The sequence below is a fragment of the Ursus arctos genome, unplaced genomic scaffold (genome assembly GCF_023065955.2).
Source record: "Ursus arctos isolate Adak ecotype North America unplaced genomic scaffold, UrsArc2.0 scaffold_23, whole genome shotgun sequence".
Classification (NCBI taxonomy): Eukaryota; Metazoa; Chordata; class Mammalia; order Carnivora; family Ursidae; genus Ursus; species Ursus arctos.
The window spans coordinates 37,261,875-37,279,765 of NW_026622908.1; the positions used below are offsets into that span (position 1 = coordinate 37,261,875).

The window sequence follows — 17,891 nt, forward strand, 5'->3', positions numbered from 1 at the left end:
GAGATTGAGCCCTGTGTTGGGCTCTGCACCGGGTGTGAAGCCTGCTTATGATTCTCTCTCTCCCTCTCCCTCTGCCCTTCTGCGCCCAGCCCCACTCATGCATGGGCCCTCACTCTAAAAAAAAAAAAAAAAAGTCTTACATGTATGTTAGTAAAATAAATTGTGGCCAGGCAGAATTGAAAGTCAAATGAAGTGATACAGAGATTTTATTTGATACCAAATTTATGAGAGGCTGAAGTGATCAAGGTGAATTGATAGAAACGTAGTCCATAGGTCATGAAAAGTAACAGCTCCCCAGAACAAAATATGCCCAGTGCATTGTGTTTATTTCTGGGTGAAAATCTGTAGAACGATATGGAGTTAGGAAAATGTAGAAGGTGACTGGTGTGAGAGCATTTAAATATGATCTCCTGAAGAGAAAACTTAATAATGTTCTAAGTATTTGCTCTAGAGAATTCGCTCTAGAGAAAAGAGGGCTAAAGACTTAAAGAAGATACAAAATCTGCGCCAATACCTGAGGGAACTGTCAGGGAGAAGAAAGCTCTAGAGGGTCAAAATAGGATCAGTGGGAAGAAGTTGCTTGTAGATGGACTTTAGCTCAAACAGGTGTGTGGGACTTTAACAACCGGAGTTGTCCAGCAAGGAATGTGGTGTCTTACAAGTGAATGATCTCTCTCCTTGGAAGCTCAAGAAGAGTCTGAAAAACTGACATGCTGTAGAAGGGATTTGTGAGGAGTCAAGATTCAACGAGGCCCACTTCTTTCCCCATATTTTCACTTATTACATTAAATAACATTTTCCTCCATTATTATTATTACCCTTTTTATTGCTGGGGTGCTCTTTAAGAGTTAAGAACAGAATTTTTCATTTTGGTTAACAAAACAAAAACATGTAAAAAAGAAAATAAAAGAGAAAAGAAAAAAGAAAAAGTCTCCCTTCCTTTGGCCAACTGCAAATCCTCCTCTCTGTCTCCCCCCCCCCCCCCATTCAGGGCCTCCTTGACCAATATTATTGAAGATAGCTTAGTCTTTGGATTTTTTAAAAATTTATTTATTATTTATTTTATTTAGAGAGGGAGAGATAGAGGGAGGGAGGGGAGGTACAGAGAGAGGGAGAGGGAGAATCTTAAGCAGGCTCCATGTTGCGGGCTCAGTCTCATCACCCTGAGATCATGACCTGAGCCAAAATCAAGAGTCAGACGCTCAAATAACTGAGCCACTTAGGTGCCCTGAGATTTTTAAATACTTGTGTTCTCATCCTGGATATATCTTTTTAAAGTTATTTTGGTTTCCTTTTCTAAAACATGAAGACGATGGTATTTTCTATGGGCTAAGTAAGATAACCCATATAAAGTGCTAGTATATAGCGGGTGATTCTCCTCCATCCATGCTCAGGGCATCAGGCTGCCCTCCATGATACAGCTTTATTTCAATTACACAGTAGCATTCGTCTCCTCCAGTCATCCTAGAATAGTGCGCCATGCCTCAGTTTGCTGAGGACATTCCTGGCTCGTGCTGTCCCAGCATAGTTATTAACAGCATCCCCGTTCACTCTCAAGCATCCGATTTCGACAAGTCATGGGATCATCCTACCTAGAATTTCCTCAGTGCCCTCCTTAGGGCATCTTTCAGTTCCTTGTTCCTTATACTGTAGATCAGGGGGTTTAGAATGGGAGTGATGAAGGTGTAGACCACGGACACCACCCGGCCCATCTTAGGAGAGTAGCTGGAACTGGGGGACAAGTATATGAAGCTGGTGCAGCCGTACTGCAGGAGGACCACTAAGATGTGAGAGGAGCAGGTGGAGAAGGCTCGGTGGCGTCCTTCCGCCGACCGGATCCGTAAAATGGCTGCCACGATGAAGACATAGGAGATGGAGATTAATGAGAGGGGGATGCTTAGGACGACGAAGCTGATGAGGTACAGGGCAGTCTCGTGAACGTGTGTGTCTGCACAGGCCAGGCGCATGACTGCAGGCATGTCGCAGTAGAAGTGGTAGATCTCGTTGTTGCAGAATGGGAGATGGAAGATTAAAATAGTCAGTGGCAGCGACAGCAGGAACCCCAGCGCCAGGGACCCTACCATCAGCTCCACACACAAGGGCCAGCTCATGATGCGGGTGTATCTTAGAGGGTAACAGATTGCCATGAACCGGTCATAAGCCATGACCGCAAGCAGGACACAATCAGCTCCACCCAAGAAGACGAAGAAAAACATCTGGGTCCCACATCCAGGGATGGAAACAGGAGTTTTGCCCATTGAAAGGAGGTTTGCCAAGGCCAGTGGGGCAATGGCAGACGTATAGAAGATTTCCAGAACGGCCAGGTTAGCCAGGAAGAAGTACATGGGGACGTGGAGGGAGTGGTTGGTCTGGACAAGGACCGCAACTGTGGTGTTTCCACTGAGGCTGGTCAAGTACATCACCAGGAAGGCCACAAAAATCCCCACCTGGATCTCAGGGTCAGCTGAGAATGGACGAAAGAAGAACTGTATCTTGGCAGTTTTATTGATTCCTTCCATGGATAGTGTATTTGATCTGGAAAAAGGAAAGATGACCTGCGTCTCTAGGCACCTCCCATACAGTATGATGCATTTGCACCCCCCTGTTCGGCGTTAGAGCACTTTTTGAGGTACCTCAGCGATTATGTGCACACTTGCATGTCAGTGCAGATCTGGGAATGTTATAATTTACACGTTTGCCACCCCTCACCTTTCCTCCTCTACCCTCAAGTACCGAAGCCCGAGAAATCCTCAGTGGTGGGGATTTGGATGCTCTTTGCTTTGATTTCAGTGCCTAGCACAGTGCCCAATATAAAAAGCTTTCCAAGGGGTATTTGCTAAATGAATTAATGAGTAAAGTCAATTTAAAGTTCAAAGTTGCAAAATCGATAAAATAGGGTTTTGATTCATTATGTGAAACTTGAAACACAAACGTCCCAGGAAAGTTTCATTCGATGGATGTTATAACTTAAAGAGAACTATAGAATTGCTACACTGATAAAGCAGCACAAACTGCCATTTAAGTCAACACTGAGAGATGTGATTGACTTACCCGCTGCCTCTCCTTTACCCAATTTGTTCCTAAATACTCATCATTTTTCCTACAAAAATTTCTCATATATATTGCTTTGGTCCTTTCCCACTGCCCCAGTCAGTCCTATCCATTGTTATCTTACGTTTGGGTTCTTGTGATAGCCTCCTATCTCTTCTCCCGTTTTCCTTCCTCTTCCTTTCATCGTCTGTCCTGCTCTCCATGATCACATCATCCATCTGCTTTAGTGCCTTCCTGTTGCTTACACGACAACCTTCGTGCTCCTCTGCTGCTTATTCCAGCCTTTCTTGGACCTGACTGTTTGAACCTAATCCCACTGTGGCCCCAGTTATTCCTGTCGTGTACCATATGGTCTACTCATTCATTGGCCTCTTCCCCATCATTCTCCTTCCTGTTTCACATACTTCTGTTCTCTGTCCAGTTAGAAATCTCATCTTCTCTCTTTTGCCTCATCCAAACCCTGCCCAGCTTTCAAATTCTAGGTCATGTTCTTTTATGATGTCTTCCCAGACCACTCCAGTTTAAATCTCTCTCTCCTTTCTCCGAAATTCTGTGTTGCTCAGTGTTATGATTTTAATGCTATTACACTGTCTTCTACTGTGTCTATTGGTTCTGTCCCAAATTATATTCTAGGTTCCCTGAGGACAGGGTCTCTTATGACAAATTGTCATTTATTCCATGTTAAGTGCTAGGCATGGTGAAAAATGATTTATGTGCATTTGTTCACTTATTCCACAAAACTACTTTGGAAGCCTGTGCTATTATCACACCATTTTACAGATGAAGACACAGGCTTAAAGAGGTTAGGAAATGTTTTGAAGTCACACAGGTAGAAAGTGGGAGAGCCAGGATTTGAGCACAGTCTACTTGACCATAGAACTCTTATGCTTAATCTAGGTTCATACTATACTGCCTCTCTCTATACTATTTAATATTTCCTAAGTGGCTTTGTTATTTGATGATATTTCAGCTGTATGTAGAACTCTAGATGGTCTATGGTAAAAAGAGCACCTAAGATCTGAGACCAAAAATGTTAGATTACATTATTTTCAGACTTAAGAGAGGCATAATTACAATCGAGACTATTGTTTTATCTAGTAAATGCTGCCCCTAACAATGCAACAGAATCTCCCTCGTTTCTTTTATTTTTTAAAGATTTATTTGAAAGAGAGCGAGAGCATGAGCGGGAGGGACAGAGGGAGAGGGAGAGAATCTTAGCAGACGCCACACTGAGCATGGATCCCCATGCGGGGCTCTATCTCACGACCCCGAGATCATGACCCGAAGATCACCACCTGAGCCAAAACCAAGAGTCGAATGCTTAACCGACTGTGCCATCCAGGTGCCCCCCCTTCTTTCTTTTATAAGTAGCAGGGAGAAAGGGTTTGGTTAAAAACTATGCTATTTCGGTGAAGATGGAGGGAGAGTGGCTTAATTCATCCTACATGAGAGAGAGCATGGGAACAAAGACAAGGTCCTTTGCGACCCAGGACCTAGGGTCCTGAGTGATGCTCAAAGAGTTTTCATAGGAGCCTACAATTTTAACGTCCTGCCTTCTGGTGGCCAAGAGTCTAGTCCCAAAACGAACACAAGAGTTTTGGGTTGAACCAAACCTATGCAGGTGATACAAATGAATAAGTCATTTCATAAGGACAGCTAGAGATGAAAAGTCCCAATGGTACCATCTGTTAATTTTTTTTCTCAGTTACCACCTCCTTGGGCACAGAAGTCCACTCAACCTCTTGGGCATAAGTCCACCTGATCTCCTCAAAGCTCTTGTGTCTAAATGCAATGCATAGGCTGCATTGGCTTCATTTTATTACAAGGTCTAGAAAAGGGAAGAGGAAATCAAATGTAGAGAAGTACTATGAAATCCAGGGTTCTGAATAAGAAATTGGAGTACCACATTATCCAGCGTACTATTAGCTCTTCTCTTCATTTCTTCATGGAAAATTTCCCCACTCATTGCAATCTCTTCATTGCAACAAGATGAAGATATGTTAGGTTCTATTTGGAAGCTATATCAACTTTAGGTTATATGAAGTGCTTTCATTATTGCAAAGAAGAAACCAACTAGACATGTTTCAAAGATGGTCTGGAACTTTCAGATATTCCTTCTATATGATGCCAAAATATGGAAGCAAATGTCGGGGACTGTGCAAACCAGTGACTGAATGCTCTGCTGACAGTTCTTTATATAAATCTGGAGTGACGGTGGTGATTGTTTAGATCTGGGCATGCGTTCTAAACCAGAATGTGTATATTCTAGAGTCTACAGGGTACAAAACTGTGTCCAGGACAAAATCAAGTCGCAGGATCAACATGGTGCAGCTTTCTTAAAAGGCCAATTTTAACTTGAAGATTTTTTTGAAAATTATTTCGTATAAAAAAAAGTGGAGATGTATACGTAGAGGAAGTTCTGCATGAATTTTGGGGGATAAAAACAGAGTATTTCCAAGAGATTTCTTTCTTGGGGTTGTTCACCAAGTCCTTAATATAAATTGTCTCTCCTACTGATTAATTAGTACTTAAGTAGAAAAGTTTTAGATGTACTGATTTAGACCACGAATTGGCTATTACCCAATGAAAAATAATTTTCCGAACTTCCCAAACGTACAATCCTGATTTGGAACAGTTCCTCCCTTACTATTCCAAAGAAAACAACTAAAGAAGTAGTCAACATTTTCTAAGATAAGTATGGCTCAGAGAAAACGCCCATGGGATAGCTAGTCTTTGGGAACATGGTTTATCATCTCCTGAGACTGTTCACCATCATGCAATGAAGAACATGGCTCCATGAGTTCTTTGTCCTTCATGTAATTCCTGTCCAAGTTGACTAGTGGCCACAGAAGGCCACAGATGCCCACAAAATCAGAACTCTGCCAGGTTATCACGTCCATCGCTTCCAAAGAGATTGCCTGACTTGCCCAAGGTTGCACGGGTGGGTCCTTTTTTAATTTATCATTTAAATATACAAGGTACTTGAGGGGATGCAAAGATGATTGAGATGCCATCTCCTCTGTGGAGTCACAGGGACAAGGCTGTTGGCCAGATTTTCCCTTCTTCTTGTTCTGTTTAAAACACTTGCATTCTCCCTTGTCAGTTTCACTCAATTTAAATTGTAGACAACATTTATAACAAGGGGAGAAAAGGTGGTTAAAACGTGGTCTTTTAACTAAGTTTCGTTATACAACCAAACAATCTTAGGACAATGCATATATAAAAGAAGCATATAAGTTGGGGGAGATGATGCTTCCAAGAAAGATGGTAGAAAGTAGGCTATGTTGGAATAAACGATGTGTACTCAAATTCCAGCTTTGCTACTTACTAGTTTTGTCATCTTGTTAAGTCCGTTGCCCTCGCTAAGATCCCATTTGTTCAGAATAACACCTCACTTCTTTACAAGGCTGCTGTGAGGTGAAAATGAAACGATGTCCATACGAGAACCTACTGGAATGCCTGGCACATATTAACTGCTCAATAAAATATATTGATTCATTGATTCCTTCCATTAACTTGAGACCGAAACAGATTTAAATTGCTGAGTGGGTAGAATGCCTGGCAGGTCTATCTAATATTTTCTGGGAAAGATTTTATGTCACATCCAGTTCCACTTTTAGTTTTCTATGTCACCTTATATTACAGAGTCCCTCTGTAAACAGAATGAAGAATGGCCACTATCTCATAAATTAGTTGAGAGTTTATATACAATGTGTTGACTTTAGGTATACTTGGCCTAATTGATGTACATGGCATATCTATTAGCACAAAGCTGGACTCACCTGAATAGGAAGATAAAATCTTAACTTGGGAGTGTTGATTGTGGGAAGAACAGAGAAGGAAGAACAACGTTAACCACCATACACAGGGCAAAAGCCCCGTTTGGAACACAGGTGTCTGTGGCTTTTGGAGATACTCATGCCAGCTGTAAGGTCTATTCATACCTATTCAAAGAAAATGTTCCGACATCAGATGTATCCAAACAAAAGATATATTTGTCCTTACAAAACATTCTTGAATAACATTTTCTATATGTTTGAGTATATATGAATTTCATATATGAATTATGAATTCATAAATATCATTCATAAAATGAAATTTAAATTTTGTATGCATCTATACATCTGAAGAGATTAGGTGTCTGAAGAGTGTTCCTTACTTTCTGGAAGAGACTTCTGTGAGAACTTTCCGGCAGCAGCATCTGGCAGGAAGGAGCTCCAATGTGGTATCTATCGCTTTATTGCTAACATGTTGAATCATATGGAATTTGTTTCTGAAAGTCGATAATGGTAGCATATAGGCAATTTCACATGGTTAAACATAATACTTTTACAAACATATTTTGAATATTTCAAATGAAATATTCAGGCATTTGACAAAAAGTTATTCTTCTACTTCATACCAGTGGGCAATATTTATTGGGCACTCGTACACAGGCATATCTCTCTTTTTAGAATAATGTTTTTTGAAAAATTGCATATAATTAGAATTATTTTTATATGCATCAAGGGGATTCTTGATGTGAAGGAAACTTCTAGTCATTCCTTTCATAATAGAAGTAGATGTTTCCTAATTCTTCAGCTTCTATGAGTTTGAAGTTTGGAATGATGGATATTTTTAAACTGGAGAAAGCCTTAAAAGTACTGGCATCTTTTTGTTTCAGTGCTCGTTAGCATTGGACTCTTAAACTGATCTAGAGTATGATTCCTTGACCATTTCAGACAGAGCCTCCTCCTTGCCATTCATCAGTCTGAAGAGCGTGAATTTGACAGTATGCATTCTTGAGTCCCCTTTAAACCGTCTGGTATAAAACATTGGTTCTGAGCAGGAATTGGACTTTGACTCTTTCTGTGAAAAGTTCCATCCTTAGTTTCTCTTCCCTGACCAGTGCCTACCACAAGGCTTGGCCTAGTTACAAGCTAGGGATTTTCCTAATCTTCTCAAATCTGGAGTCTGGGAGGAGATTCTTACCTTATACGGGCTCGTGTGGAATGCAAGCCATTGCAGATTTACTTGGATCCTTTGCTAAACACTGAGGACCCCAGAGTCTGCCCCTAGGTCCTTCTGTCCTCAGAGTATCCCTGGGCAGGTATGCAGACCACCCCTGGGCGGGTATGCAGACCACTTCTAGATTCACATATCTCATTGATTCAGGGCATTATGTTAAACACTTCTGAAACTCAACCTGATTCCTATCTAATCAACTCTTAGATTAAAGTCATGTTCCGTCCTGCCTTTTTCTTCTTCGTGTAAGGTAACCTCTGGGCTTTACTCACTACATCCCTGTAGCCTAAAACCTACCTTTGAAGTTCCCCTGACATTCAGACTCAAAATTATCATCGGGTAAGGACATTCATAACTAATCTGGCTAAAGGGACATTCTTGGTCCCCTGAGATGAGTGGGGTCTGCCTGGGAAGCATAAAGCAACAAGATTAAATACAGTGTTCCTTAAGAATTAAAATTGCATCAGGATTATTCCACTGGTACATCTTCCCTGGGGATTATCAGTAACTTGTTGATAAGTTCAGTGATGAGGTCAGTTGAGGGTAAGAAAAATTATTTTCACTTGATTTACCTTGAAATCATGTTTTTAAAACGTTAATTTCTACATGCAGCATTATTCTTTCTTTCTTTCTTTCTTTCTTTCTTTCTTTCTTTCTTTCTTTCTTTCTTTCTCTTTCTTTCTTTCTTTCTTTCTTTCTTTCTTTCTTTCTTTCTTTCTTTCAGGGGGTAGGATGTATTCTGCAATATCCCCTGCTCTCTTTACTTATGGAAAATTAATTCCTCCTAATTTTACTTTATATTTCTGATATTCCTTCTTCGTCTACTTTGCTGGCTTCTTCTCTTTTCCTAATTTCCACTCCAGCTGGCTCGCAGTCCTAGATCCTCTTTTCTTTTTACTTTTTTTGCGAATGATTCAATTTAGTTGTTTGGCTTTAAATACAAGCAACAGGCTGATAATTCTCAAATGTGTTATTTCCAGCAAATCTTGTCCCTGAACTTCAGACTGGTATATTCACGTCTATTTGACATTTCTGTTGGATCACTGTTAAGTATCTTCTATTTCATATACTCAACACCAAACTCTTCACTCACCACCAACTTGGGTATTTTGTATGATCCATTCAAATCCTGACGGTAATATTTGTTGAGATTAATGAACGCTGATGCTTCAATCAATTTCATCCAAAGACATGGTTTTGTTTCAGTGTTCCCTGGAGAAATTAGGGACCATCTAGAGCTTTTTTCTTTTTAAAAAGGTCATTCATGAAATTATGGAATGAAAAGGGATTTAAGAGGTCATCTAACAGTTACCATCTCCCATCCCCATATCTCAAAGTCCCTTCGAGATTATTAATGGAGTTTCCAAGGTAATTTTAATATTTCAAAAACCCTAACATATGTCATACATTTTCCTGGGATGATTTTATATTATTATTGTTATTATTACTTATGTTTTTATTTATTTAAAAGATAGAGTTGGGGGGGGCACCTGGGTGGCTCAGTCCATTAAGTGTCCAACTCTTTTTTTTTTTTTTTTAAGATTTTATTTATTTATTTGACAGAGATAGAGACAGCCAGCGAGAGAGGGAACACAAGCAGGGGGAGTGGGAGAGGAAAAAGCAGGCTCATAGCGGAGGAGCCTGATGTGGGGCTCGATCCCATAACGCCGGGATCACGCCCTGAGCCGAAGGCAGACGCTTAACCGCTGTGCCACCCAGGCACCCCAAGTGTCCAACTCTTGATCTTGACTCAGATCTTGATCTCATAGTCATGAGTTTGATCCCCACGTTGGGCTCTATGCTAGGCATGGAACCTATTTAAAAAAAAAGAGTTAGGTAGGTAGTAATTTTCAAAACATGGGGTTTGGAGGCAATATATATAAGAATGGCTAAAAGAGGGACACCTGTGTGGCTCAGTCGGTTAAGTGTCTGCCTTCGGCTCAGGTCATGATCCCAGGGTCCTGGGATGGAGCCCCACATCGGGCTCCCTGCTCAGTGGGGAACCTGCTTCTCCCTCTCTTCCCTGCTTGTGCTCTCTCTCTCACAAATAAATAAATAAAATCTTTAAAAAAAAAAGCGTGGCTAAAAGAGTGGGTCTGAATTCACACAGACTTGGATTTAAACCTTGGCTTGGACCCTGGCTGAGTGTGCCTTTGGGTAAGTTAATTAAATTTTCTAAGCCTTACTTGCCTTACCTGCAAAGTGGGGATGACAGTGCAGCTCCTCTCTCATAGAGTAGTTGTGGAGGTTGAATGGGATATTGCATGTGCAGTATTTATCATGTCACCTGACCTTTTCTTAGCTTTAAGATTTTGACTATGGGGTTCATAGAGAAAACACATAAAGTTGTGTGGTGCAGAGAATGTTGAGAGCTACTGATTTTATTTATCCTGACTTCCAGATATTCATCCCCAATATTTCATGTTCCAGCTAAAATTGACAAATAAAAATTATATATATTTGAGATATATAATGTGATTTTTAATCTATATATACATTGTGAAATGATTACCACAATCAAGCTAAATAATATATTCATCACCTCATATAGTTACTTTTTGTGTATGTGGTGAGAATACTTAATATCTCTTCACTTAGAAAATTTCAAGGATACAGTACATTATTAACTGTAGTCACTATGTTGTATAGTAGGTATCTAGAAGCTATTCATCTTATAACTGGAAACTTGTACCCTTTGGCCAACGTATCCCCGATACCCCCACTCCCCAACCCTTGGTAACCACCTTCTACTTTGTGTTTCTAGGAGTTCAACTTTCTTTAGAGTCCACATATAAGGGATATGATTCCGTACTTGTGTTTCTTTGGCTTATTTCCCTTAGCAAAATCTCCAGGTTCATTCATGTTGTCGCAAACGGCAGCATTTCCTTCTTTTTCTTGCCTGATTACTTTGGCTAGGACTTCCCGTGTTATGTTGAAGAGAAGAGGCAAATACTACATTTATGCTCAGAGCTGCTGAAAAGTTATCTGATGGACTTCAACTGATTCTTTAGAAAAGCTCTGAATAAAATAAGAATAGAAATAAACTATTTAAATATATTATAGTTAGCTCTTAGTTATTCTGTGAATATTTATTGGGTGCTTACTGTGTGCCAGGAACCGGGAGTACAATGGGGAATAAATCAGGAAAGGTTTCTGCTCTTTTGCCTCTATTGTTGAATGCTGTTTCTGACGTAGGCAATTTTTCTAAGTACGTCGCATGGATCCCTTAGTCTGCATAATTACATTATGAAGGAGGGGCTACTGTTTTTTTTTTTTTAAAGATTTTATTTATTTATTCGACAGAGATAGAGACAGCCAGCGAGAGAGGCAACACAAGCAGGGGGAGTGGGAAAGGAAGAAGCAGGCTCATAGCGGAGGAGCCTGATGTGGGGCTCGATCCCATAACGCCGGGATCACCCCCGGAGCCGAAGGCAGATGCTTAACCGCTGTGCCACCCAGGCGCCCCTAGGAGGGGCTACTGTTAACCTCATTTTTCAGATAAGGAAACTGAGGACCAAGATGTCTAGTAACTTACCCAAGGGGATGTAGCTAGCGAGCGATAGCATCAAAATTCAAACTACGCTGTCCCTAAAGCAGGAATCCGCACACTATGGGCTACATGTTACATCTGTGGGCTGTTTGTTTTTCATAAATAGTGTTTTATTGGCATGCAGCCATGCTTATTCATTCCCCTGTTGTCTATGCCTGCAGCAAAATCGAGCAGTTGTGACGGAGGCTGTACGTGCACCAAGCTTAAAACCTATACTGTCTGGGACTTACAGAGCAAACTTGCTGACTCCTTCTGTAGAGCCTGATACTTCATGCGAAAAAGGCTATATTAAAATCTCACAGCAGGCATCATTAAAACGGTGGAGTAATTAAACCACGTTCACAAAATATCAGGTGCTAGACAGGACACCCGTCATCGCCATGATTAATCAACACTTTTTGGAGGTTCTAAATAATGCAGACAAGAAAATAAAATAATTGGTCTCAGATGATATGATTTTACACCTAGAGAATGTAAGGAATTTTAACTTAAAACTTCTACACGTTAAGTGGTCTGGGGTGGGGCCTGGGAGTCTGCACTGGTACCAAGCTCCCAGCTGACACTGATTCTGCTGATCGCTGTATCGTACTTGGACCACCAGTGTATTCATTGCAAATGTGTAGTCTAGAGTGTAGCTTCGAAGTCCTTCACGTTGGGTTTTTTCCTAGCTTTCTGTCTTTTAAAGATACCTAAATTTGGTCAAATTATTTACTCTGAAAGCCCCAGTTTCGCCGTCTGTAAAACGGAGGTAATCATGGGTAATAGTGCACATGACACACTTAGCAGAAAATGTGCCCATAGTAAGTATCCAACAACTGTCAGATCTATTAGTATCTTTTATAGGTCAACCATGGAAATGGAGAGGGCAATCGGAAATATCGAAACTACTTATTTTGTATAAAGCCAGTCGGATAAAGTAACCTGTTGTAGAGGAGAACCATGTATTTTTTTCTCACATCTAGCCAGATCTCCGTATAACTGATCTTTGAGGGAGAGAAGAAGGAGGGGTAGAAGGAGCTGGGTGAGTTCGATTCTGGGGCTACCAGTCCTCTCACGGCATCTGAACCACCTGACCATCTCCCTGCCTCCTCTTTCCTTCTAGTATGTTCTCTGAATCATAGTTGAGTGACCTTGTTACAACACAAAGGCCAGCATATCCCTCTCCTTAAAACCTCTAGTGATTTCCCATAACACTTACGATGGAATCCAGACTTCTAACTGTCGCCCTCAAGTCTCCGCATGATTTGTGGCTACCTTCCTCTGGCTACCTCTTTCCTTTTTCCCCATTGCTGACTCCTTTGCATCCATCCAACCACATCACTGTTTCTGTGGTTCACTAAACCAGACAAATTATCGCTGCCTCAGGACCCTTGCATGTGCTAATGCTTCTCCCCGAATACTCTTTCCCGTCTGTTTATTTTTACACATTCCAGCAACCTCATAAAAATTATTTTATTTTACTTCTTATTGTGATAAGAATACTTAACATGAAATCTACCCTTTAAATTTTTTTGTGATTTTATTTTATTATTTAAAAAATTTTTTTATTTAAATTCAAGTTAATTAACATATACTGTATTATTAGTTTCAGGGGTATAAATTTAGTGGTTCATCAGCTGTATATAACATCCAGCTTTCATTACATCAAGTGTCCTCCTTAATACCCATCACCCAGTTACCCCATCCTGCCATCCACCTCCCCACCAGGAACCCTCAGTTTGTTCCCTATGGTTAAGAGTCTCTTATGGCTTCTCTCCCTCTCTGTTTTTATCTTATTTTATTTTTCTTTCCCTTCCCCTATGTTCATCAGTTTTGATTTTGAAAATTTTCAATTGAAGTTGACTTTTTATATTTTATTAGTTTCAGGCATGCCACATAGTGATTGGACAATTATACACATTACGAAATGCTCACCACAAGGTTAGTTACCATCTGTCACCATACGAAGTTGTGACAGTATTACTGACGACAATCCTTAGGCTGTACTTTAATCCCTGTGACTTATTGATTTTATAATAGGAGGTTTGTACCTCAAATCCCCTTTATCTATTTAGTGTACAATACAGTATTGTTAAGTATAGACATGATGTTGTACAGCGGATTTCTAGAACGTAGAACGTAGTCATTGTGCACCTGTTCTTCTCGGTTACACTTTCAGGACTCCCTTCAAGTCACTTTCCCAGAGGGGTCTTCCTCCACTCCTATAGCTGAAGTTGCCCGCCCCCACCCCACCACTCTGCTTTATCTTCCATATGCACTTATCATTATCTAAAATTATATGATTATTTTTTTCTTATTTTCTGTCTGTTCTTTCTTGCGGGGACGTAAGCTTCATCAGGTCCAGGGCTTTTTCTCTCCTGTTTCTGCTCTATCTCCACTTTCTACATCAGTGTCGGGGAACAGAGTAGGTGCTCAGTAAGTAAGCTTCAGACACATGGGTCTGTGAGGGTTCTTGTGAAGGGAAGACAGGACGTGGTTAACCTCAGGCTCTGGCGTCCCTCAGGAGAAGTTTCCGGAGACTCTGGCAGCTCAGCCTCCCTGGACCCCAAATGATATGGACTGTTTCCAAGCTCTGAAGGAAAGAAATGCTTTAAAAGCCTTCTGCAAACTTACCTTCCCAGGGATTTTCAACCAGCCTGAGGTAGGTTTTGGCATTTGGTTAGAAAAAGCCCCTGATGATGGTTTCCCTTATTTTTATTTAAAAAATACTTTAGGGGTGCTTGGTGGCTCAGGCACTTAATGGTCTGCCTTTGGGTCGGGTCATGATCATGGAGTCCTGGAATCGAGCCCCCTCGTCAGGCTCCCTGTTCATCAGGGGAGTCTGCTTCTCCCTCTCCCTCTGTCCCTCCCCCAGCTCATGCTCTCTCTCTCTCAAATAAATAAATAAAATCTTTAAAAAAATACTTTAAAAATTTAAGTGATTAGACAAATGTACAAAAGATTTGCAAAAAAACATGCAAACACACTCATTTCTGTGAACAATACATTTATAACTGTCTATGGCCTCTCAGGCTTTGGTCCAGTTATAAAGTTTCCCAGCCCTGTGACTGTGGTGGGTGGGGTACTTGACCTTGTTTGTTGACACTTAAACTGACAGCCCTCTCTATGCACTTCCCGTTTTTTCAACACTGTCTTCTCTACTCTTTTCTCAGCAAAGGCCTTCTAATCCACTGAATTCGCACACCAGATCATTTCATTACTCTTTAACCGTTGGGCATTTCAGTTCCTTGTGGGTTGTGCGATTTGCTTCTTTCTTTTAGATCCAGGAACAGTACTGCTAGAAACAGCCTTATATGAATACTTTCTTATTCCTTTGACTTGCTTCTTCAGAATTAATTCCCAGCAGTGGGAATATTAAGTACCTGAAGTTTTTTTGTTTAAGATTCCCAACTAACAGATGATGTACTGTCTCCTAGAGATGGAATACAACCGATCCTTGTTCTGCCACACGTCCCCATGTATAAAGCTTCACCACGCAAAGGTGACAATGTGGGGACGTACTCATGACAAGTCACGCGGAGCAGTGGTTAAGCGTATGCAGTCTTCAGCCTTTTGGCTGGGGTTGGAATCTGTGCTTTGAACTCCTCATCTGTCAAATAAGGTCAATAATAGCACCTACCTGAAAAAAAAGAAGAAATAATAGCACCTACCTCATAAGTTTAATATGAGAAGTAAATGAATAAATTGGCGGAAAGTGCTTAGAATAGTACCCGACATCCAATAAAGGTTAGCTATTATTATTTGTTTTTTGTTTTGTTTTGGTTTTTGTTTTTTTTTCTAAAGATTTTATTTATTTATTTGAGAGAGAGAGCGCGCGCGAGCAGGGACAGGGGCAGAGGCGGAGGGAGAAAAAGACTCTCAGCTGAGCCTGGAGTCCAACACGGGGCTCAATCCCAGGACCCTGAGATCATGACCTGAGCCGAAGGCAGACGCTTAACCAACTGAGCCACCCAGGTGCCCCAGTTGTTGTTGTTATTATTATTATTATTATTATTATTATTATTATTTTTAAAGATTTTATTTATTTGACAGAGAGAGAGAGACAGCCAGCAAGAGAGGGAACACAAGCAGGGGGAGTGGGAGAGTAAGAAGCAGGTTCCCAGCAGAACAGGCAGCCCAATGTGGGGCTTGATCCCAGGACCCTGGGATCACGCCCTGAGCCGAAGGCAGACGTTTAACGACTGAGCCACCCAGGTGCCCCAGTTATTATTATTTGTAGTGCGGGAGACATCAGCAGGCACCCCATACATGTTGGCTACTATTTTAATCTTATTCCTTTTTCCAGTTTTCCCTGCTGTGATTCAGAATATCTGGCTTTTGTCGGGCTGGCTTAATTATTTTTTAAAGAGTTGAGTTGCACCTGTCATTGGCAAGCTGTGTGTGAGTGTGTGCGTACAGATGAATTATAGACGCTGCATGTTATGTGGCCGGGGGGACGGACATGTGCACAGATAACTCAAGAATGAACAATGTAGAGTGCGGGGGGGGGGTCATCTGTGCACCAAGTGTGAACAGCCAGTTTCAAGTTTCCGCCTCAGCACTTCCCAGGCGGTCTGTGGTGCCCCACGGTGCCTTCCTTCGGTGGGGCTGTTTCCCCGGAATAGTTGAGGTGCTGGGGCTGCTCTGTGTCAGCATTTAAGGAAAGCAGGCTGTCAGGGAAAACAAACTTCCTTCACTTCCATTCTGGGGGTGATTGACTGCAAGTGACCTGGAGTAAGGATGAGAGCACTGGTGCAATGACACTTTTCTTGCGGAAAATGTGGTCGTCAATTGTGATGAGACAAATACTTTTCTTAAGGAAAGATTCTGTATAAATTGTTTACTTGCTCTAAACATTTGCAAAATATTGTCCTCTGCCGTTTGAGGACAACACTGCTTGTCTTTTTATCGTGTTATAAGCTTATAATTAAAATTATAAGAGTTTTGATGTTTATTATGGGATTTTGGAGAATACAGAACAGGAAAAGTATCCGTCAGGTGCATCACTCAAGCCTGGATTTTTTTTGTGGTGCAGAGATGGTAACTTCTTAAATTTCATTTTCTGTGTAGTATTATATCATAAATATTTTCACGGTATGACATCGTCTTTATAAATGTAATTTTAAACAATTGCGTAGTGTTTCATCAACTGAATCTAGCATTCTGTATTAGGTTGTTTCATGATTTTCTATGAAAATTATGCTGTGCTTTTTGTTGTTGTTATGGTTGTTATATTTTAGATTAATTTCTGACTTTAGAGTCCTGAAGTAGAATAACGCACCTTAAATCCAAATACGCATTTTTTTTATTTGGAAAATTTCAAACCTACACGAATTCAGAGGACAGTATGATGAATGCTCATGTATGCATTACCCACTTGGCAAATTGTCTGTATTTGACAAAATACAAGCATTTGAAAATTATTTCCCAAAGCGTCAGACCTTTCACCCCTCCACCAGCGAGCTTGGCAGTGCTCATTTCTCCACAACGTTGACGGCACTGAGCATCGTCCTTAAGACCCAAACCCAAGGAAGACATAATATTAAAACTTGGCTCACATGTTAAACAACAAAAATAATTTGCCATTTTTGTCCCACCCATGTAATTTAGCAGAGCAGTGTTTCTGGCCCGGCCTGGCCTAGGTATCCCCCAAGAAGATCAACGCAAGAAGTGCTCTGTAGCTTTGGCCATTCAAACGTAATCGAAAATTCCGTAAATGCCGGAAAATACTCGCATGCACCTGCAAGCCTACCAAACTCAATGCAATTTAAGGGTCCCGTGCCTGAGGACCTAGGGACTTGGAATAAAGACGTGAGTGGTGAGATGGGGCAGTGGGGCACGTTCATGGAGTGATTTCCTGAACTTCCACCTCGCCCCGTGAGTCATACTAATTTTGCTTATAAAAATATTTTGTGACTCAGCCTGTAATAATTGTGTGTGATACTACAGGAATAAGGCATTCCTTTGCTTTTTTGCCTTCAGCTTTTGAGATATAATTGACAAAATTGAGGGTTTCTGTTTTTGTTTCTTTTTTTAGGATTTGTCTAGTGATTTGTCGGAGAGAGAGAGAGAACGAGCACAAGCAGGGGGAGTGGGAGAGGGAGAAGCGGACTCCCTGCTGAGCTGAGAGCCGGACGTGACCCCGAGATCATGACCTGAGCTGAAGGCAGACGCTCAACCGACTGGGCCACCCAGGTGTCCCAAAATTGAGGTTCTTTTGCTTTTTTAAGTTTAGAGTGAATGTGGAGTAATATGATTTAAAAAGTGTTTGAGACAGATGGATCTCGGGGTGCCTGGGTGGCTATCC

General features: G+C 41.1%; 2 protein-coding genes across 3 annotated transcripts in view; one reads left to right on the top strand and one right to left on the bottom strand.

Annotated features, from left to right (window-relative positions):
- LOC113248896 (olfactory receptor 10V1-like) overlaps positions 1–17,891 on the top strand; it is a 62,286-nt gene that overhangs the window by 33,479 nt on the left and 10,916 nt on the right. Inside the window, exons 6-9 of one of the 2 annotated variants that reach the window (XM_057317615.1) lie at positions 12,568–12,626; positions 13,466–13,525; positions 14,109–14,246; positions 17,622–17,795. The gene's annotated coding sequence lies outside the window, so the exon portion shown is untranslated. The remainder of the gene's footprint in view (positions 1–12,567; positions 12,627–13,465; positions 13,526–14,108; positions 14,247–17,621; positions 17,796–17,891) is intronic. The other variant, XM_057317614.1, reaches the window with a different exon arrangement.
- Positions 1,593–2,519, bottom strand: LOC113248894 (olfactory receptor 10V1). The gene has a single exon (XM_026490501.3). It carries the CDS (start codon positions 2,517–2,519, stop codon positions 1,593–1,595), a length of 927 nt encoding a protein of 308 aa, XP_026346286.2.